The 23,239-nt window shown below is 37.4% G+C and overlaps 1 protein-coding gene across 1 annotated transcript; it reads right to left on the minus strand.

Moving 5' to 3' along the window:
• Window positions 1-8,355: 8,355 nt before the first annotated feature.
• Window positions 8,356-22,997, minus strand: LOC135219007 (uncharacterized). The gene is made up of 7 exons (XM_064255442.1): window positions 22,946-22,997; window positions 21,045-21,131; window positions 19,797-20,069; window positions 19,259-19,417; window positions 17,721-17,819; window positions 9,096-9,224; window positions 8,356-8,477 (listed from the first exon to the last, which is right to left on the minus strand). Exons 1-7 carry the CDS (start codon window positions 22,995-22,997, stop codon window positions 8,356-8,358), a joined length of 921 nt encoding a protein of 306 aa, XP_064111512.1.
• Window positions 22,998-23,239: the final 242 nt, after the last annotated feature.

Raw genomic sequence — 23,239 nt, forward strand, 5'->3', positions numbered from 1 at the left:
TTGTTAATAGGGTTTGACAATGTGTACAACATGCTACATCCAGGGTTTAGGAAATTTGAGAATTTGGTATTGCTACCAACCATATTTGCTCATATGGTAACCAGAACCTTCAGTTCTCCTCCCACCAAGAAGGCTCATGTTTCTACGTTAAAACTGGCAGTGGAAATATATGATGAAACTATGAATGCAGGGGCTACTCTTTTAAAGGAACCAAAGGAAGACCTTGAAACTTTGTGGAGTTTAGATCACTTGGGTAATTATTGCAGTGAGATAATGGAAGAGGAAAAAAAGGTATTAGAGAACTCTGAGAGTACTATTACCTATTCCGAAGTTGACAAACAGTATGTTGTGGCGTTGCATTTGGAAAGGCAATAGATATAGATTAACCTGCAAGTTTGGGTTGGCTTTGAATAGACTGAAGCAACGTGTGTCAAGTTTCAGAAGGACACTCTGTGTCTAGGATACTACGTATCAGAAAAACCTGAAGGATCAGGTGGATAGGGTGCAATATTTCAAGGATGATTAATGATGAACTCATTTTTTAGCACACCATGGTGTTAAAAATACAGTACAAACCCACATTTGGATAGTATTTGACTGTTTGGTAAGACAGGGGAAAAATGGGTTATGCTTGAATGATTGATTGTGGACAGGACCGCATATAACAGCTGACCTATTCCAAAGTTCTACTGCAGTTTTAGAAAAAAAAAATTCGCTTGCCTGTATTAGTGACATACAGAAGGCATTCTTACATTTTAATGGTTGAAGATCCAACAGATCCTAATAGTAGATTGTTAGTGTATAGGTTTCGAGTTGTTTTATTTGGAGCAACATGTTCTCCCTTTCTGATGAATGCAACGATTAAGAAACATTTATCCACAGTGGAAGGAAGGTTATGTAGAGAGAATGAGGAGAGGATTATATGTAGATAACCTACAGTTCACCTGCAATGATGATGATAAACAGGTAAATTTTTTCTTTGTGGCAAATAAGAGATTTGCACAGGCACATTTGTACCTAAGGGAATATACAGGTCCTTCCCAAGAGAAGTAATAAACTGGGTGGAGTTCTCTGGTGACCCAACTTATGGACCAACCACTGCCGCCCATGCCTCCTGGAAGCATTGCATATTGGGAAGGAGAAGCTGAACTGGAACATCACACAGGAAACTTTTCTCCTCCCTACTGCCATCCAGAGGATGACTGTGAATAGTCCTACGAACATGCCAGCCAATCAGGAACGTCTGCAGGATGTAAGGAATTCCAGTATCCATCCCCAGGAACATCTGAGCAATCACACTCGAGAAGAACTGCGACCATCGATGCGGGATCATAGACTTTGCCTGAGACCAGCTCAGCCAATGAGAAATCAGCCTGAGCTGAGCCACTACAAATATCGCCAACACTGGTTTTTCAGTTCCTCTGCTAACATGTTCCAATGTGACCTTCGAGGAGGTCAAAACATGTCAACTAAAGAAGAATAATACTAGCAGAACTAGAAAAAAATACCAGCATGAATATACGATGACGAACCCTGCCTGACCATGACCAGCTATACCGGCATACCAAGAGACAAACCCCGCTTAAATAAGGCCAGTCATTCAGCCTTCCTGTATACCAGTATACCACCCTGCACAAAAATAGAATCTGATATACCAGCCATCAAAATCCCCCTTTTTTTTCTAGTAAAAAAAAAAAAAGCATTCCCGAACTTTCCTATTTAGTATCAATATTGTTAAACGCAAAAAAGCTATCCAGCTGAATGTTACTAACTCGCTGTTCATAGTAGACTGCCGCAGGTCCAATCATTCACGGCCGACATTCCTTGTGATGACGTCATAGCATGTCACGTGTACATACCACGTGATACATGCGCACAGATTGTATAACGGATATACATATACAAAATTATTTTTTTTAGCTGCATATCTTACGTTATATGCAGAAACACTAACACTCTCCTCCTCCTTTCTTTGTCTTGGAAGGAGAGTTTTAACTGCTGTCGTCTCCATTCATTCTCTGCTGACCGCAGCACGTAGCCGCTCGGTCGACGCCCCTCTCTTTGTCAGACAGTCAGCCAGTTGCTGTGATGTATCTACCCAGACCACTTCCGTAATTTCACCACGTTCTAGCATGTCTCGCAAAACAGCTATGTCAATTCTCAATCTCTTATCTTCCAAATTCTTGTAGGAATGAAGAGCGTCAACGAAGCTTTTATTGTCAACGAAACATTTTATTTTCATGCTCCTACATCCAGAAATTTCGCACAGAATTCTAGCCAGGTATACTGCAGTCCCTGCACATTCCAAAAGCGCCATTGTTTCAGCTGATAGGGTGGACTTGACCACTATTCTAATTTTTCTTGTTTGCCAGAAGACTGGACATCTCTCCATATCATTATCCCGTAAGAAAATCACGAATCCTCCTTGTGATCCATTTCCTTTAAGTTGGCAAACAAGGCATCGGAAAAACACTCGAGGTGACACTCTTCAAGATTCCTCATCCTTGGCATATACAATTTAACATTATCAGTCTTTACTCTCTATGACTTTGTTGAGTCGCATTAAATCTGACACTGTTGCACTGCTACGTAACCCACATAACTCACACACGTCAAATGAAATGTCAGGTCTAGTGTGAGTAGCAATCCAGCTTAACTGTCCAATCATAGCTCTATACTCTGATTTCTCCGAGTCAGACAGCTCTGCAGACTTCACCGCAGCCCGTTGTCTACTCACAGGTATTGGTTTCAAGGTCAGTGCATACTGAAACTGGTCAAGAGCTATGCTGCCATTCTTGTTTGATACAACATTTATTCCAACATACTTGAAGGCCTTAGTCTCTGAGCTCCCTATGGTGAATGTCTCTCTCAACTGATCAATCACTTGTCGCTTAAACTCTGGTGTTCCTGCCCACAAAAAATCATCAACATGAATGCACACCACTCCTTCAGCTTTGCCGTCACGTAACCAAAACAGCGCCGGATCAAGTGTACACACTTTAGCTCCCAGATTTAGCAGCAGATTTTTAACACTCAAATACCACTGTCGAGTGGCATCACACAAGCCGTAAACAGTCTTCTTTAACCTCAACAGCTTACCCTCATCAAACTCTGGTGGGGGACGCAGGTGTACAATTCTTTCAATCTTGTCACCCTGCAGGTATGCTGCTTTTATATCCATGGTGTGGCAGTCCCAGTGACGTGTAGCCAAACGCACCGCCTCCTTGGAGCACGTAGGAGAATCTTTTTTCAAATCTGTGCTGTCTTCTTCAAAACCTTTCGCAACTAAACGAGCTTTCACCACTGGTTTTCCTCCTTTTAATTTTTCAGTAATAACCCATCGAACTGATAGTGCATCTTGTCCAACATCATTCACCTCTTCATAGACATCATTATCCTTCCAGTTCCGAATTTCTGTTTCCTTGGCACTCAAGACTTGATCCAAATTAAATAGAACCATCATCTCAGTGTTGTCATCAACAATCTCTAAATCACTAAAATCTTTACTCAAATCTGCCCAAGAGATACTCCCATCATAGTCCCACTTTAAATTATAACAGTTCTTGTATTTGCCAGTAGCTTTACCTGCTTGACCGACAATTTTACCAGACTTGAATTCACCACTTTCAACGTGTATACCTCTTACCCTTTCACCAACTGAAAGCCTTGGTGTATCCTTTGATGCTGCTTCTGTCGCTATTTCCATATTTTCACTCTGCAGGTTCAGATACATCCACCTCTTCGATCTCCACTTCTGCGGACTTATTCACCGACTCATCATCCTCAGTCTTCCTCACACAACTCATGGTTGGAGCAAAGCGACGCTTGTTTTCTTTCCTCTTGCACTGTCTCTGGAGCAACGCTACATATATCTTTCACTATTGGGCTGTTAGCAGGAGGACGCGCTAACCTACACTCGTGTACTCTTACGTAAACACCACCGTGTCGCACAAAAACTTGCTTCCCATCCTTGCCAATAACAATACCTGGGCCATGCCATTCAGGGCTGTCATTTCTTTTATAAAATACTTCATCACCATTTTCAAGTACATTGACATCACTTGCACGTATGTTGTGTCGCAAAGCTCTCCTCAAACGTTCACTTGATTCTGATTTGATGAACTCCTGTCTAGCCAAATGTAGTGCATTTAAATAGTCTCACAATTTCTGATGTACTAGATTCTAAAGCTGGTGGGTTATTCGTGTACACACTGGGTAATCCAGGATTGTGACCGAAAACAAGCTGGCTGGGTGCGAACCCTGAGTGATTGGATAACGCATTTCTTGCAGATATTGCCCTTGCCAAAGCCACTTCCAAGCTACATTTACTGTCAGCCATGATTTTCCTGACAGTGTCGCCAATCACAGCATTCTGTCGCTCGCACACTCCATTGCTCCATGGACTCTCTGCAGAGGTTGTCATCACCTTGATGTTAAATGTTTCTCCTAGCACCCTCATATCATCATTATTGAATTCACAGCCATTGTCTGTTAGAATTTTTTGCGGTGCACCAAAAATACTAATTCACTTTTTAAGCAACTCGCTCACAATGGTTGTTCCACACTTGTCACTGATGACTGTGGCAGCACAGTACCTGGTTGCCATGTCTATGATCACCAACAAATATTTCTTTCCCCAAATCTTTAAATCCATTGCAATAGCTTCATTAAACTTACTCGCCATGGGGATGCACACAACAGGGCATGGTCTGGGCTTCTTTAGCTTGTGACACACTTCACACTCAATGTTTACTCTTTCAATGGCTTTTTTAATTTCCAAATTATTAATGCCAGCATCTTTCACAAGTTTAATTAACCTTGAAGCTGTAGGATGGCCAAACTGTTTGTGTAGTTTCAAAGCAGTCTTTCTCACATCGCTTCCCCACAGTGTTGCCAGCGCTATGATTTGGCAACACTGTCCTAGTCAGGCTGACACCGGCATTAAATAGTGACCCGATGACGATGTCTTCAAATCAATCAATTTCCCACACACATTTACCTGGTCTGTTCCAAAGTTTATGATCATTTTAGCCTTCTTCATTGAGCGTTTACTCAACAATAGTGGTATGTTACAACTCACCACATCCGTAGTCACGGTAGCACTGATTCCGCCAATAGAGCAAGGAAGACAAACACGTTTGATGGAAGACACAGTATTACCACTTGCAAACGTGAATGTGGATGATAATTCATTTTCCACAATCTTTTTACGTTCATAATCACTTAAACCACAAACAAAATTACTCAACCAGTCAACTCCACACACCGTAGTTGAGCAACCTGAGTCCAATAACGCACAGCCCTTGGCCTCATCTACAAGCTTATTAAGTTTTCCCTCCTTATCGCCATTTCCTGTGTACCCAACAAACAGGGACAGGTGAACACTTTCACTGTTCGTTTCCGAAGATTTTTCACGATTTTCGTTGCCTTCCGAACCTCCAGAATTTTCGTACGCATCTGGACAGTAACGAGCCCAATGGAATCGTGAATCACATATTACACACCTTGACACCTTGCCATCTGGACCAATTGGGTTTTGTTTCCTCCGTGATTGTCCTCTTGCTGAATGTGACCATCCTCCACGGCCTCTCACTGCACCACCCTCACCACGTTGTCTAGCTCTTCCACGCTGGTACCCCCTAACATACAGAGCACTCTCTGGTGCTTCTGCACTGCCACCCTCGTCCTCAGTCATGAAGACCGGCTCACTCTTTATCTCAGTCACTGGTTTTGTTAATTCCTGCACACCCTTACTATCTTTTTCTCCGATGTTGCCAGAAAACACTCTGTTTAACGTAGATTTCATATTATCATACGATACCTCTGCGATTGCTGACATCACTAGTTGCTGCTCACTGTCACTTAAACCACATGACGCAAGAAGCATAAACGCCATTACGGGATCAGGTAGTTCCATTTCTTTTTTCTTGAACTTAAAGTATGTGTGTTCAAACTCAGAAACGAACTTCCTTATTTCTGTATTCTCTGATCTTCTGAGATTATACAACTCTTGAAAGGCCGTAAACTGCCGACACCCTTTTTCAGCAAGAAACAAACTGTCAAGTTTTTCGATGATAGTTTTCAGACCATTTTCTTTTTTTAGATCGCTTGTCTCCAGTTCCGAGGTTGCCACTCTGGCGCACCCTTCCAAGGACAGGTGTATAGCTAGTGCTTGTTTGCTCTTTGGCAGTTCAGTCAGTTCACACCATATGTCTATGTCCTTTTTCCAGCTTTCATATGCGCTTTCATCACTGAACTTAGATGGCCACTTGCTTGACGCCATTATGATCCCTCGAACCACGCTCTGCTACCAGTGTTAAACGCAAAAAAGCTATCCAGCTGAATGTTACTAACTCACTGTTCATAGTAGACTGCCACAGGTCCAATCATTCACGGCCGACATTCCTTGTGATGACGTCATAGCATGTCACATGTACGTACCACGTGATACATACGCACAGATTGTATAACGGATATACATATACAAAGTTTTTTTTTTTTAGCTGCATATCTTACGTTATATGCAGAAACACTAACAAATATGAATACTGGCTGGTTTATTAAATAATATTGCTGAGTCAGAGAAGCTATTAATAAGAAGAATAGAAAAGTTATCATATAAAATAAATTCGTTAACACAGCCATTCTTTTTAACACAATAATAATAATAATATCTTACGAATAAGCCCCATTTTAAGGTATACTTCATTGAAAAGAATGGTAGTTTGCATGCCAAGAGCGCAAACTGTGCTTTCTCAGCACAGCAAGTTCCTTCATACAGCAAGCAAACCATACAGATTTCTCAGCACAGCAAGTTCCTTCATACACCAAGCAAACTATACAGAAGCTAACAGAAGTTCACTTATTAACCTAACGTTGCAGTAGTTCATGCTATCATTTACAAAGGGTGAATGGCACAAGGAATAATTATATAGCTTATTGATGATGGAAAATGGGTTTAGAAAAAATATGGGAAGATTTTCTATTGGTTATCACAGCCAAGAGAGCTTTACAATCGGCTGCGAGTCTGGCCAAGCACCAGAGGTGCTGACTGGTTGGTGCCAATGGATCCTGCTCACAGAGCTTGACAAGTGACGAGGAATGCCATCGACAAGTGGTACCATCAGGAGAGTTTTGTCCCCAAGGAGGGCAAAAGGACCATATGACTATTTCATAGAGGCTATATAAACACTTACTACAAGAAGGACGAGACAGTCCTATAAAATATCCTCTTGACTCGTGTAATGTCTGGTGAAGAAGACACAACAGTTGACCTTATAAGGATCAGAGGACTGCCCCGTATCTCATGAAGAATAGTCCTGCCATTAGCAGCAATCTTATTAACAAATATAACAAATGCTGTGCCCTGAGAAGAGATGCCACTATTCTTTAATCAATATAACCTCAATTCTCCTCTCCATTACCAACATGCCATGAGGGACTACGGTAATGACTCCCAAAGCCTGTCTGTTAGGATACCCTCACTAAGAATTACCCCTCCTTTTTTCGACTACTGTCTGAAGAACCACAGTGTAAGCTCTGCAGCATATAAATTCCCATTCTTCTTAATGAAATAAGAAAAGATTAATAATATTAATACCCAAATAATAAAAGGATGTGTAGTGCATATGTATTAAATTTTCTTTGAGTAACTGATAATTAAAGGGTATTAAACTCAAAAGTTTACATTTAGTGATGTGCAGCCTGTGGCCAAACGTTTTCTTGCTGGCCCCATGTGAATATGCACAATAAATATAGTACCTTCCTCTAGGCTTTGGATGGTATGTAGCATGACTAGGCTTTGACTAACCATCTCAATTGTCCTCTCAGGTATGACTGGCATTCAATGCAGTTTTTAGTTTAGCGCAATGGCAAACATAAAAATCTTTCAGTATCAGAAATGCAAAATATAACAAAGATTATAGAATATGGAAGGAACAACATGTTGAATATTTGGGGGTAGTATTAGGCATCTGTTGAAAATTAAATCAGTCATTATGAATAAAGAACAACTGCACATTTTAACCTTCCTCTAATCGTTTCTGACAGTTGGCCAGACAAGCATCCAGCTGTCTCTCTTTTCGTTAAATGGGAAATATTTGCCTCTTCTGATATATTTAGATTTTCACATTTTCCATTATGAGGACAAAGGTTCTTCAAGATTCACTTATCTTTGGAAAAAATTTCTTTACAGAAGGAAAAACATTCCATTTCTAGTCTTCCAAAATGAAAAAATGTTTACTGTCTTTAATATGGTTGTCAAGAGAAAAAGTAGAAAGAATAATTTAAATAAAAACAGAGGAATATTCATGAAAATCCTCCTGAGGGAAAGTTACTTACGAGGAAGGCAGCAGCTCATGTTGCACCAGAGCACAGTGTTGCATCAATGATGTCATTACAATCTTGGCCACTTAATTCATTGTAGCAGTAACCCCCTTGAGCTGTGCACGTACAGTCATTTCCACAAACTCTGAATTCTTCAAGAAACAATTCATTCAGTTAGATTTATTCACTGTTACACTGCAACAGATGATATAGTAGACTGTTCATAAGATTAAGTGAAAACTGTATAAAAATTTGCAATAAATAGATTGATAATGATGATATGGATTCATAAAATAATCACGGAAAACTCTTCAAATATTGCTGTGTAAATTATGATACCAAAATATCCCATCTAAATAAAATAAACTCATGATAATGTTACTTGGATGGTCTTGAATGACTAAATTCTGAAAGATCAGTAAAGTGTAGTATATAAATATCACGGTTTGTGTCAGTGACTACTGAGAATTAATATGCCAATTATTATAAGTAAAAACAATAGTATATTTCAGTTTTCTTCCTTTCACTGTCTTTTGACAATTAAACAGAGAAGCATGAGAGCTTCCCACTTCCCTTTAGGGGGAAAGTATTTGCTGTTCTGAAACATGATTTTAAATACAAATTTAGAAATTTTATACCTGAAGAAGACAAGTGTTCAAGATTCCTCAACATTTAGGATACAACTAAAAGAAAAATCTTGAAATCTTTGAATAAGAAACCAGAAATTAAAATTACAAGGAAAATTCATCTCACTCAAGGTTGTTTCTTACCTTCAATGCAGCAGGAACAATTTGTCCCACTGCATTCTTCAGAGAACACTGTACCACTGCGTACGTGGCTGCTCAGCACACTGTAGCAGTAACCATTATTGTCGCTGCATGTGCTGCTTGCTGAACAGACTGTGAAACACATAAAGGATTTTATTCAGTTGGGCTTACTGGTCACTACATGCTAATTTCCCCAAGACTGTCATCCCTAAATATGACTGGATTTTAGTTGTTAATGAAAATGCTGAATGAAAAGCCATTGCTGCTGCTCTGTGGCAAATAATTCAGGAACCCAAAATGAAACTCCACAACAGAGTAATTCAGCTAAAATATAAGGCAATATAAAACAATGAATGAGGAAAAAGTTGCCATAGGTAGTTTATGGGAAAAAAATGATGGTATATTTATTACAAAAGAAAGACATATGACCACAATGAATTCTAAATTTAGCTGAGCTTTCTGACACTTGAGGAATATCTCAGAGCATATCATGACAAATTTATGAATGCCATTGCTGAAAATAATAGTCTATTTACTAGTTTACAGAACCTGTGTTTGTGATGCACTTTTTTCCAGTTTCATTTTTTTTTTATAGAAATGCCCAGTCTTTGTATTTTGCTCTGCTTTTGACCGTGTTAATTCCAGTAGACTAGTTTCCAAACTCATACAAATGGAAGTTGTCGCACTATCTCCTGGTACTGCTGAATTGTTAATTAATAAACCACAAAGCTTAGTTGTTGGCAGGCACATAAGCTACTATGTATTACTACAATGTAACTTCTGTGGTTCTTAAAAAAGGCAGTCATCTTGGTTCACTTCTGTTTTATAATACTGGGTACTCATGATGTAAGGTCTGCCTCAGAAAACAAACTAGTTACATAGGTGGATGATGTTACTTTTTGTACTGATCTCACCTCTTGAACGTAAGCCTGTTGTTGCAAGTTCTCTTAAGGAATGTAGCTGAACCATTACAAAACTCAAAGTGCGATTGTTTTAGGGGTCTTATCCACCCAGATCTCTTCACTGTCTATGAATACTGATTAAATAATAAACCTAAATGGCTTTCCAAGTAAAACTGTCCACTATACTGAGAATTCTAGATTATGTGTTCCGCCTTTGTACATGTAATTAATGTGGTATTCAAATTGTCCCACAGCTCAAGAATTGGATGAGGAATAGAACAGCGTGGGAATATAATTAGCATGTCTCCGTTGACCTAAGGTGGGAATTAAGTGCCACAGCTGCCAGTCGATTGGTCTGGGTTGTTGCTGGAGAGAGAGAGAAATCAATACTTAATCAGAATGTATAACATACCTTAGATTGAAAAGACAGGGCCTCGACAGGCAGATTTCACACCACCAGAGATCAGTGGGATCTCTCTCTCTCTCTCTCTCTCTCTCTCTTTTTCACTCTGTCGTAAAGAACAATTAAGTTACACACACAGACTCACAATGAAGGATTCACTTTGATGCCTCCATATGGATAAGGGTAATGACCTTAACAAGATGTCACTACCTTTTTTATGTCTAAGAGCTTCCTTACAATCGGTCACGTTCATTTTATATAATAATAATCACGATCATGTAACCGATATTCTTATTAAGAAAATAAATAAATAAAAAAGTCTGAGAAAAAAGTTCCAGCTTTATTGATGGTCCTTTAAGTCTCACCACGCAAGACATACTAAGCAATAATGGTCAAAATAAAAAATATCAAATAGTTAACCTTAGTAGTAGTAGGCGGGATATGTCTTTAAAACTGCTCCCTTGCTTGTTTTACTCCTCCTTTGAATTTTCTCTCTCTGAAATACCACATTTCTTTTAGAGATTATGTCCTCTCTTCTCCACTTCCTCCCTCAGTCGATCTACCAATAAGAGTATAGCAGCTACCAATTCTAATCTCATTGTACGCTGGACAGTAAAGTAAGAAAGGTTCTAAATTTTAATTTTGTTCATCACAGCATAAACATTTTGTATCTTCTTTTATCCTATTTCTATAATCCTTGTGAACCTAGTCTGGCCCTACTGATCAGCATTGTTTTTTCAGTGTTGTCATACCAGATTTCTTCTCTTACGTTTTCTTTATAGTTTCTGTGGATTCTTAATGTTGACTTTTCATTCATTTCTTTCTGCCATGTTTATCTGTCCCAGTTGTTTATTATTTTTTTTAACTGTTTGTCTTTAACTGCTTCAGTTTTACTTAATTTTATGTTTAGTTCTTTCATATATTCTTTTACTAGCATTATCCAGGTTTTCTTTTTCCATACTTATCCATCGTTATCTCATATAGGAGCCTATTTCCACCACTCTCAAATGTATGTTTCAGGTAGAATAGTTTATTCTTCTTATCTCTTGAGTGGCAGGAAGAGGCCCCTAATTCAAATCTTAACGCACAAATTGCTGTGTAACTTGGCATTTTCAAACTTGTTCGATAACCTAGATTGTCTATCTTCTGAAATTCATTTATGGTCTACCAGTTCAGTTCGGATATTTCCTATGTATCGGGACCTCCGGAGCTCCTTCATCTCCGTTTATGTGGTCTTTCAGCTCTTGTCTCTTGTCTTTCACATTCTGTGCAGTATTTCTTCTCCTCTGTTCTTTCCTCCTTAAACAAGAAGTCCCCAATTATTTTTACAATTTCTTCTTCTTCTTCTTCTGACCCTGCACAACGCTCACGCAATATGTCCTCGTTGGTGCTTTTTCTTATCGTTTATGGGGAGGCAATTTGCTCTAGCCAGGTAGGAAGTGACTGCTGATGGTCTATTATCATAAACTCTATCTTCTCTTGTTTGTATTTTCCTTCCTTCTGTTCCTTAACTATTCTTGACGTTAACATTTTCTTACTTTTTATCTCAGTGCGTATAATTCCCAAATATTCTCGTCCATTTATTACGTCCAGCATTTTTTTCACTTAACTCTAACACACCTTTCAGCAAATCATTCTTGCTTTCTTCATGAAATGAAATTTAAACTCACGATTCCTGACCTCATGACACACATGCCTATACCTGCCCCTTTGACTTCCTCCACCTTGTTGCATTTCTCTCTGCCAAAAAGACTGGCAGGTAAAAGATTCGTAAAAGAGACAAATGAATTGACTGAGCCACTATATTGTATTTTGACCAATAAACGTCAGCTCTCGCGTTGGTGGAAAATGATAGAAGGAGTTACTGGGGCAGTATTTATTTTGACAGGAACAAGTGAAGTTTGAAAACAAATTACCACAAGGATAAAAGAAACATAGGATAAGGTCTTGCTCAGCTTCTTGTATCTAGGAAGCTTCAAAAAAAAAATTAGCTGACTACTATGAAGAGTAGGCGGAGCTTCTTAGACTGAGAGAGGGGTGAGCTATTCATTGATCCTCTTCGCTAGAGACCAAATGCAGATATTATTTATTGGGGGAAAATAACAATCATATAATTTCTTGTTATTTGGACCAGACTTGACTACAATCATTAAAATCTTTACCTTTCACATATATCTGTGGAAATGTGGATCAAAACTTATACATCTCTAGGCTGATATATATACATTCATATTAAACTCTCTTTTATAAACTATCTTAATCAAAGTTGATATCATGATTATTGTCTCTTAACATGAGCAAAAAATTGCACATACTCCTGTATATATCTTTACATCTTTGATGCTGCTTAATTCTCTTTTCCAGTGATGTACCATTTTGATCCACATGGAATTTATCATATAAATTACATTGGATTTTTATGAAATTACTCCCCTCACAGGAACATTAACAATGTCTTTCAAGTAATTACAATATTCTGATACAAGAATGTTGTTCATGCTATATGTTTGTTTTATCACTGTAAGAAGTCCTTTATTCTGCCAATCTCATTGCATTGTCTAATACAATATCAGGAAGTGTTAATCCCTTGTATATTTTCCTAATAACATTTATTCCCTCATGGATATATTCAAGACTATATTGCCAGTAATGCCCATAAAAACAATGATGTGAATGCCGATTTCTTAACTTAAGTGTTATAGCGCAAATAAATGCAAACTCATTGCTTCTGTGAATATTGCAGTCCAAAAGGGTTAGCCTATAATAATTTTCCCTATTTATAACAAAACACAGTGAGATAATAATAAAAAAAGGCTCAAGCTGTTCACATTCTTCATCTTCATTCTCAAAAGTGTATAAATTCACACACAGTCACATTTAAAATACTTATCTATTGTCAGAAAATTCATCAAACTGGTGTGGTGTTCTCAGAAGGAACTTTGCTAGATACTATTTGCATTTTCTACAAAATCAGGCGGTCATACCTCATGATAAACGAATCTTTGGTTGACAATTAGTCTTCTGTGATTTTCTGTTGGCCTCAAGATTTTGTCATTTGTGGAAATTCATTTAACAGTGCAATCATTTTTTTAAGTGCATACAAGAGCAAAATTTACTATTAAACTCTGTGAAGCTAAGTGCCTTCTTCAAATTAAAATGGTCATAATTAGCTTTTAAAATCAATCCTATTAATTTCTGTGATTTAACTATATCATCACAAACTCTAACCACTAAAAGTAGGTAAATGGTGCTCCCTAATCCCGTCTGAGTTGATAAAACCTTGGGTACTACTTACTCAGCTGACCAAATCGAGTCAATCTTCAATTTGATTGTGGAACTAGAGAGCAAAACAGCAACTTGTGTGCAACTCACAGTGTCTCAGGAAAACAGGAATTTTCTACTCAAGATAATATCATCACTGAATAGAATGTATTAAAATGAATACTATATATGTATATATTTCCCTTCTAGTTACCCTCCTTTGTTAAGTTATACCTCTAGGAGGGCCAGTTCATGACATCCTGTCTTGTGCAGTGCAGATTGCAACCTATGCAAGTTGCAAAGAACTGTTTCTACAGAGGCAATGTTGTTAGTCCATCTCAAGAGGCTGGTTTTTCGCAGATGTAGCTGAAAAGAAAGTTGTTGTTTTAAGAAAAAGAAAACACTTCTGAAGGAAAAGTAAAATTCTTCAAGGGAACACACCAAGAACAAATCACTCTCAAGTCTTTCCAACAATAGTCTGATGAAACACATTTAGCCAATGGTTACATCAGGAGTTAAGACTTGTTGTTGAGGTTCCTGTTGCTGTAGAAGGTAAATTGCTTTAAACAAACATTAGAGCCTCTAATATGTCATGTGAGGAGAAAACAAGACAGTATGGCTCATGTATAAAAGTTTATAAAAAGACATGCATACTGAAGTTAACTATATTTCTTTTCTACAAATAAAAGTGCCCATTTTTATCTAACAAATACCATACAAGTTTGATAACTGACAATTTCGTCTGGACTATTTGTTTTGTTTTAAGATGGAGAGAGAGAGAGAGAGACCCCTTTACCATAGTCAATATTTCATTACGGCTTCATCTATCCGGCTTTACCACTCGAATTCATTAATGAAAAAAATGAGTGGATTAGGGCCAGTGGTTCCCAAACTGGGGTCCGTGGACCCCTGGGTGTCCAGAAGGGCCTAGGGGGTCTGAGACACAAGGAAAAAAATTTATATTTTTTCAACTCCAGAAAAAAATATATATATACAATAAAAATGTACAAAACTATACTAGGTTTTTTTCCATCTGTCCACCAGCCTGTGGTGTTTGCGTATGGTAACACTGTGTCCCGGGCTTTAGATAGTTACCTTCAGCTTACATTCAACAATAATAACAATATCCTATTTCGAATATTAACGGTGTAATTCCCATACAGTAAACTATTAAAACTTTTCAGTTGCAAATGTACACCCAGATATCCTTTTATTTACCTAAAACTTACACACAGCGTAATTATCTAAAGCCTGGGACGCAGTGTTACCATACACAAACACCACAGGCGGGTGGACCGATGGAAAAAAACAGAGTATACGTAATTCTCTATCATCCTAGTGTCGGTGTTATTGACACTTTGGTGCGCAAGCAGCTAACTTGCACATCTTTCTTACATCATTATTTATAACATAAGCTTACTTTCAAATGAATTATGACGTAGCAACCCCCGGTATGGTAATGATAACTTTTGATTGGCTATTAGTGTCCTCGGCTGGGACTCATCATATTTGGAGGTCCTCGGTATGGCCAAATTTGGGAACCACTGGACAAGGCAGTGGCATATCCCTGTGGTAGGGGTGTAAGAATACTACCACTGTAGGTCCTGTGTGTCGTAAAAGGTGACTGAAAGGAGTGCTGTTGCCTTGCACTCGTACTTTTTTAGTAAAAGGCTAGGCCCCACTGCCAATAACTGTGGAAACTGCTGCCTTACAGGTGGGCTTTTCAGTCAAAGGCGAGGCCGAAGCCAATAACTGTGGTTGACGACAGCAAGGGCATGCAGTCGTAAAAACCCCTTTGACAAGCAATAAGCCATGCCTGATGCATGCAGAGGGGAAGGCGCATCAGGTAACCGATCCCTTAATGTAGGAATAACGGTGGGAAAGAAGAAGAAGGACTAGGCAGTGGCAATTATCCCGTCGAATTTCTTACACAACGTCATTGTTTCGAGTCAGACGTTTCAAGATCAAAGATTTGAGCAGAGCACGGAAAGTGGACAGGGTTCCTCTGGATGCACTATTTTCAGATTTAATGTCTCTGGAACGATAAACAATCTTCCAGGACCGGAGGTTATGAGCTTTTCAAATGTGACTGGATGTTGTCTCAATGAAAAGAGGGGTCAGAAGGGGATCTAAGTCTGTACAAGACAGACACTTTGCTGTTATCAGTTACGTGTTCCGTTGTCTCTCTTTCTCTCATAAGACTCTAGTCATATATATGGTAGAAGGTAACTTGGTTGCAACTATGAAATTCAGAGATTAGTATTCTTACCAGTGATCCGAGTAACAATCATCATCATTCCAAGTACCGTCTGAATATATCACAACACAGTCTTGTCCATTGTTATAATTGTTTGGTTGCCCGACTGCCCAGCTAAAAGTAATGAACAATTAAGATTAGAATGACGTTAATATTTCACATTAAAAATATGATGAGTCATGTATACAAATGTTCGCTACATCTTTCTCTGTGTAGGTTTTAATGTTCTTGTACATAAATAACATAATAACCAAAAATAAAAGGAGTTCATTCATCTCCTGAATATCGTGAATGCTTTGTATTGTCAAGACTACATAATGTCAAAGAATGACTAAAAACTAGAAGCTACAATGGCCTATTTGTGAAGGAGAGAAGTTTCATTACTCTCCTGAAATCCATAGAGCAAAAATCCTTGCCATTGAAGTGTCAACGTTACATTTGGGAATAATAGGTACATCATAAGTGTATAATACAGGGTGTCGATAAAGTCATTCCCTGATTAATAAAATTATTAACTAAAATTATTGTGGATATGACCGTACAACTTTCACATTATGTTGAGCAATTACTGAAGTTTCTTTTGTTTACTCTATCTGCCAGCTGTGTCAAGAATAGCACAAATGGTGTCATTGTAGGAGAAAGCCCAGTGTGTTTTATGGTACCGCGAAACAAAATGACCTGTTACAGTTCAACGTAAGTTCAGAAATGAGTATCGACGAGATCCACCAGATTCTAAAAGCATTAAAGCCTGGTATAGAAAGTTCACAGTAGAATATTTCCCAAGTCTGGAAGAGTTTAGGGATGGGGAAAATTGGTGTAGCTAAAAGGTGTGGCTTGCGATGTCATGGATCAGCTCCACGCACTTTGATTGGTCCTAATTTTCCCCATCCCTAAACTCTTCCAGACTTGGGAAATATGCATCTCCGTGAGAGAAGCGGTAGACCCAGTTAATTGATGCATTCGTTTGTTGCTGTGCGCGACAGAATGGCCACCATGTTCACCCTCTTGATTTTTTCTTATGGGGTTATATCAAGGATAAAGCGTACAGTGCACCAGTACCTAATGTTGAGACCTTAAAAGCAATGTAACTATGGAGAAGTTGGAAAATACCTGGAGTGAGATTGAATTTTGCTTAGACATACTCCGTGCAACAAAGGGGCCACATGTTGAAATTTATTAGTAATGTAAAAAAAAAATACTTTAGTCATTGTTGTTGAAATTGAAGAAAACCTTATATCTCTAGCTAACATGGTTTGTGCGTAATAAAGGTCTAATATCCGGGAAAGACTTTATGGACATTTTTATCATGAGTAACAAAAAAGTTGGTTTATCACGGGAGCATTCTGGAAACCTTTGAATGCTACAGGATGTATCATGAGTTTCACTGGATCCAGTGTTAAAGAGCTCAATGAAGACGTGGCTAACAGGCACTACAGCTTCCCATTTCACGCATTAACTCTGGGAAAAATACTTGGGTGTGTTCTGCTTTGAATATGGCCGATGTTGGGAAGATGGAGCTAATGTTCGTCAACCCTCTTCATTTGTACACATGTATGCATTACTAACAAACAAAGAGAAATTTCACCTAACATGAGATATTTTACGCGAGCAGATAATATTGGAGATTCTTTTGAATATATCCAATTAAAATTACCATCCCGACAGTCTCCTGCTAGGGTGGTTAAATGCTATTCAGATTTACAGTTTTTCTCTCCATATACTTTGTTAAATATGTAAATCTTGCTTTATTTAATATACAACAAACAAACAAAATCTAGCACATAAAAGTCACCTTGAATAATTGCCATTGTCTTCAACAGCGCTGTTGTCCACAGACCATTTAAAGTCCTTTTCCTTTGCTCTGTCATTCAGTCCAGTCCAGAAGCCACTGCTACTTACTTTACCTGTTGGAAAGAAATAGTATTCTGTGAGTACTAAACATCTAATGCTAAGCAAAGCATTAAGTTATCTACAAAATCCGTGAGCAGGCAAGGTAATGTTGACTCATTTATAGATTTCAGGCACACAGGCCAAGCACTGGGGCAACTAAGGCCATTCAGCGCTGAAATGGAAATTGACAGTATACAGCTTTGAAAGGTGTAACAGAAGGAAAACCTCAAAACAGGTGCACTAGGAATCAATTGTTAGGAGAGGGTCGACAGTAAGATGGAAGAAAGAGAATATGAATAGAGGTACAGTATAAGGAAGGGAAGCAGTCGCACCTAGGGGCAGAAGGGACGTTGCAAAGAACCTTCAGTAGTAACTACAGTGCACCCCATGAGATGCACTGATGGCACTACCACCCTCTGGGTGGCAAAGGCAATGTTGCATCACCACTGAGTAATGAATTTCACTTTACTATACCACTTATACAAAATATGTTTGTGTGGATTACACTGAATGATCAAGTGATTCAAGGGAAGAATGTTGTATCTCCATTCGCCATTGAATTATAGTTATTCTTTCTATCGTTATATATCCTGCCACAGAATGTGTCACCTTGCACTGTGCATGTTCTCTGCCATTAAGCACACTAACTCACAGGGCAATTGGTTAGGTGTTTTTTGCAACAAAGGAATCCCATCAAGCAAGCTGCACTAGAAACAAAGAGAATGTTTGATTGCTTGCTTCAGTGCGGATGTTTAGTCACCTTTGATGTCACTGTGTCCTGGAATTCTTGCAAAAATTTGTGATAGTTTTTCTTTTTCCTTTCACATGCGTCTGCACTGTTAGTCTAGAAAGGCAGAAGATCAGACCACAACATTCTTTCATTTTTGGTTGAGAGAAAATCCCAGGTTCACGAAGTTTTGTGTTCATAATCAAGTTTTCACTTCTGTTTTTTATGTAGTTATAGTCGGGATCATTCTTTTTAACACATTCACAGTATTTTACTTCGTTATTATTTACCTTTTCCTTCATTTGGTTTTTCGTTGTCCGTTGTGGGAAATTAATATGTCAAGTATACAGACTTAATATTATGTACTGCGAAATACTGCAAGGATGTTCAGTTTGTATAATTGCATTAACAAGTGCCCTTGTACACACACCAACCTACTTTCGAACATTCATCTTGCAAACATTCAGATACCAGTGAAGGGAATTATTATAAATAAATAAGTAATAATATGGGAAGAACTGCAAAGAAACAGAAATGGGAATTTGAAGTTTGGTCTGTTGGTGGGAAGCAGAGGTTAAATAACTGTACAAGATGTCAGAAAGTATTCAGATACAGTATGCTAAATGTCATGATTGATACGGACTTCCGTTAGTGCTGAAATGAGGAAATAGCATGCACACACAAACACAATCACACACACACACAGAATAAACTTTGTACACTTACCTTTAATGAAGTCATTCTCCCCTTGGCTTGTTATCTTGACCAACTCACTGCCATTTGTTTTGCAATCATTTTGTGCAGTTACCCAGTCCTTATTCCAACAATTATTATAGTGAAAGTAGTAGCAGGAACCATTAAACATAACGTAGTATGATGAGCAAGCTAAAGTGAAAAACAAATCAGCAAACATCAGTTTCCACTTGGTGCTATACACATGACTCCTGAATTTCTGCTACAATTTCATATGAACCATTTTGATTCATCTTACAAATGACTTTTTTGGAAAGATGTGCAATACTTTGATGACATTTAAAGGCTTGCCTTATATTAAAGATCATACCTTACTTAGTGATAGGAGACACCAACTGAGCTAATAAAACTATTTGGACCTTTAAACGATGATTAAAGTAACAGAGATTTAAAGAATTAAAGTATATCATTATTGATAAAACTATTTATCATTACTGTTAGAGGTACTTGTATGTTGGGAGACCTTTAATCATTATAAAAAATAACATAAATGATTAGGATGAATCATTACTTTTTGCTTTAGTTGTAGTTGGGGTTGTGGTGGTTGTAGTTGTAGTAGTTGAAGTTTTGGTAGTTGTAGTTGTATCAGTAGTGGTGGGGGCTGTGGTGGTTGTAGTTGTACCAGTAGTAGTGGGAGCTGTGTTGGTTGTAGTTGTGTCAGTAGTAGTGGGGGTTGTGGTGGTTGTAGTTGTATCTGTAGTTGTTGAAGAAGTCGATGGAGTAGTTGTTATGGTTGCAGAAGTAGTTGTAGTAGTTGCAGCTGGAGTTGTTGTAGTCGTAGTGGCTGTAGAGAAAGGTCTGTTAAAGTCCTGCTATCTCTCGCGAGAGCTTCCAGAACAAATAAATTATGTATGTAAGAGCCAGCTTTTGTACAAACACACACACACACACACCACAAAGTGTGAAGAGAGATATGAGGGAGTTGGGATTGAGCGAGGAGGATGCACTGGACCGAAGGAGATGGAAGAGTGTGTTGAAGAACCATTACAGTGACCTCAAATAGGGACATACTTGTAGAGAAAGAAGAAGAAGAAGACACACACATCACAAAGTATCCTGAACAACACACCAAGGAAAAATATAGCTTCATTCTCTTTAAACTGAGGAAATAAAAGTCCTTAGGGGAACTTAGCATTGGGGTATGACGGTACCTCAACGGAGCATTAGTTTTGTACAGGGACTGCTATTTAGAAGCTCTAAGCTATAGACGATAGAGGAGATCAGAGGTTCAGTAACTAGCTCTTAATCTATGTAGTGCAGTGTTCCCCCGTATTCGCGGATATGGGTTCCAGACCCCTGCAAATACATAGAACCTGCAGATAGTTGAAACCCCGATAAAATGCTTAAAATTGCCTATTTTGTTGGTTAAAACTCAAGAAAAACCCACTAAAACGTTCATACCTGGTTTTTTAAAATAGTTTTATCCCAAAAAGTGCATTTTACGATGAAACTGATAAAAAAACCGGAATTTGTGGATATTTCTTATAGAAAAAGACCGAGAATAACCGAATTTTCTGTGAATAATGGAGGGTACTATAGTTCCAGAGAGATTTCCACGAATATGGAGGGTTCACAGTAATGAAATGCACATTCATAGAATAGAGTCTGCTATTTCATGGCAGCCTCGAGACATCGCGTCTCATCTTCTCCTCTGTGTTAACTGGGCATACAAATCTATTCTAGGGAGCAGCAGATAGCAATGAGATTCAAGCTAAGATTTGTTGAATATTTCCAGAAGAAATTCTGAATTTGAACTTACCGTTAAAGATCCAGGTATTGGCATCAGATCTCTCTACAAGATTTTCAACGAGAACTTCATCACGACTAAATTCACATGTGAGCTGAGCTGAAGGATAAAAAAAAGGATATAAATATCAGAGTATTACAATAAAAATCACACTTTCTGCCACCCTTCGGAGTCCCGTATTTACAATTTATGTCTCCATAGTACACATGGTAATTAAGTAATATTCTATTGGATATCAAAATTAACAAGTAAAAAATCCTCTGACTAATAATAATAATAATAATACTGACTATTAATAATAATAATAATAAACTCCTCATCTCTTTAAGAACTTGAGTTAATGTAACATTTAAAAACAATAATACATTGAAAAAGTCAATTCATAAAAAACTCTTCTGACAATAGGAAAGAAAGTGTATACCGAATCATGTCAGTTTCTCTATTGGTCCAACAGGAAAATGCTTCGAAAACAAATTGAATGGCATAAAGAAACGTACATTCCGTTCGTCCGTGGGAAAATGCTCGTGCTGTCAATTGAACATACATAAAAAAAGCAGGTTAATCTAAAATGTTGCAAGGAAATACAACTTACAAAATTTAACAGAAGACAGCTTCTGTAAGAATAGCCTATGAACATACAAACCTGATTCATTTATTTGAAAAAGAAATATGCAAAACGTTTAGCTTGTAAGGAATATAGCCTTTCGTGTCTCAGAAGCCAAGGTTAGAACTCACCTTACAATAAACAAGATTAATAAGAGGAACCCTCACAGTCACAAGTGAGTTTGTGGCTCCCTCTTTTTCATGTCAGGTGCTACTATTTCTTCTTTGCCGTCTGTATGTTCGTTTGAACTGGAACTCTTAAATTAACTAAAGATCTAACCAGTCAGGATTTATATCTAGTTCCACATGCCATCCACATAATGTCAAGTGAATTATATATATATAATATATATATATATTATATATTTATATATATATATATATATGTATATAAATATATATATATATATATATATATATATATATATATATATAATGTATATATTATATATAAAGCTATATATATATATAGATATATATATTATAATATATATATGTATATATTATATATAGATAGATAGATAGATATATAGATAGATAGATATCTATATACTATATATATGTATATTATATATATATATATATACTATCTCTATCTTAATATATATCTCTATTATATAGATCTATATAGTATATCTATATATATATATCTAATATATATATATATATATCTCGACATATTATATATCTATCGTCAGAATGCAGTAGGGGAAGGGGAGTTTAGGATCTTATGGTTTTCCTTGTCCTTTCACATTTCCTACTATTTCGGAGTTTTACTGTCTTTAGGTAATAACATGTTTTTGATGACCTTTCTCAAGTGTGTTGTGCATTGTATATATATACTATAGTATTATATATATCATATATATAATGATATATATATATTTTTATATATATATATATATTACATATGATACTAATCTATCTATATTATCTATCTATCCATCTATCTATATATATATATATATATATATATACTATATATATATATATATACTAAATATATATATATATATATATTATATATATTTATATATATACAATGCACACACTTGAGAAAGGTAATTCAAACATGTGATTACCTAAATGACAGTAAACTACGAAATAGTAGGAAATGTGAAAGGACAAGGAAAACCATAAGATTCATAACTCCCCTTCCCCTACTGTACTTCTGACTGAATAAGTATTAATAATCAATGTCATTATTCTACTCATTTCCTTCACGCAACGTCCTCCGAGAGAGAAAGAATGTGGAAAAATGGTTGAGAAAAAAGCATTCGATAAAATGGCATAAATTTGAGCTACTGTACCTCCATTATACTGAACAGTGACGCCGCTGCAAGAAATATTACGGATGCACATAATTCTACAGACACCTGGAATGTTGGAGAAGGTGATGCAATTAATAAACTAATATGTAATAAAATTAAGGCGTATTGCATTATATATATAAATGTGACTCGCATCGGGTCTGGACACCAGTCTTTCAATTGAGAGGCCAGGGCGTTAGCGACTGATGCACATAAGCCATGGCAGTTATACATCCTTGGCTTAAGTATTTGTGTTGTTTTAATCTGGTGTGTTTAATTAAATCAAATTAAATA

The sequence above is a fragment of the Macrobrachium nipponense genome, chromosome 1 (genome assembly GCF_015104395.2).
Source record: "Macrobrachium nipponense isolate FS-2020 chromosome 1, ASM1510439v2, whole genome shotgun sequence".
In the NCBI taxonomy this organism is placed as follows: Eukaryota; Metazoa; Arthropoda; class Malacostraca; order Decapoda; family Palaemonidae; genus Macrobrachium; species Macrobrachium nipponense.

Bases quoted from the DNA above. Each gene is read 5' to 3' on its own strand.
- LOC135219007 (XM_064255442.1), bottom strand. From the start codon at position 22,997: ATGTGCATCCGTAATATTTCTTGCAGCGGCGTCACTGTTCAGTATAAT. The intron at 21,132-22,945 runs GTACAGTAGCTC...TTTATCCTTCAG, and splicing joins CACTGTTCAGTATAATGGAG to CTCAGCTCACATGTGAATTT. The intron at 8,478-9,095 runs GTAAGAAACAAC...TGTTTCTTGAAG, and splicing joins TTGTTCCTGCTGCATTGAAG to AATTCAGAGTTTGTGGAAAT.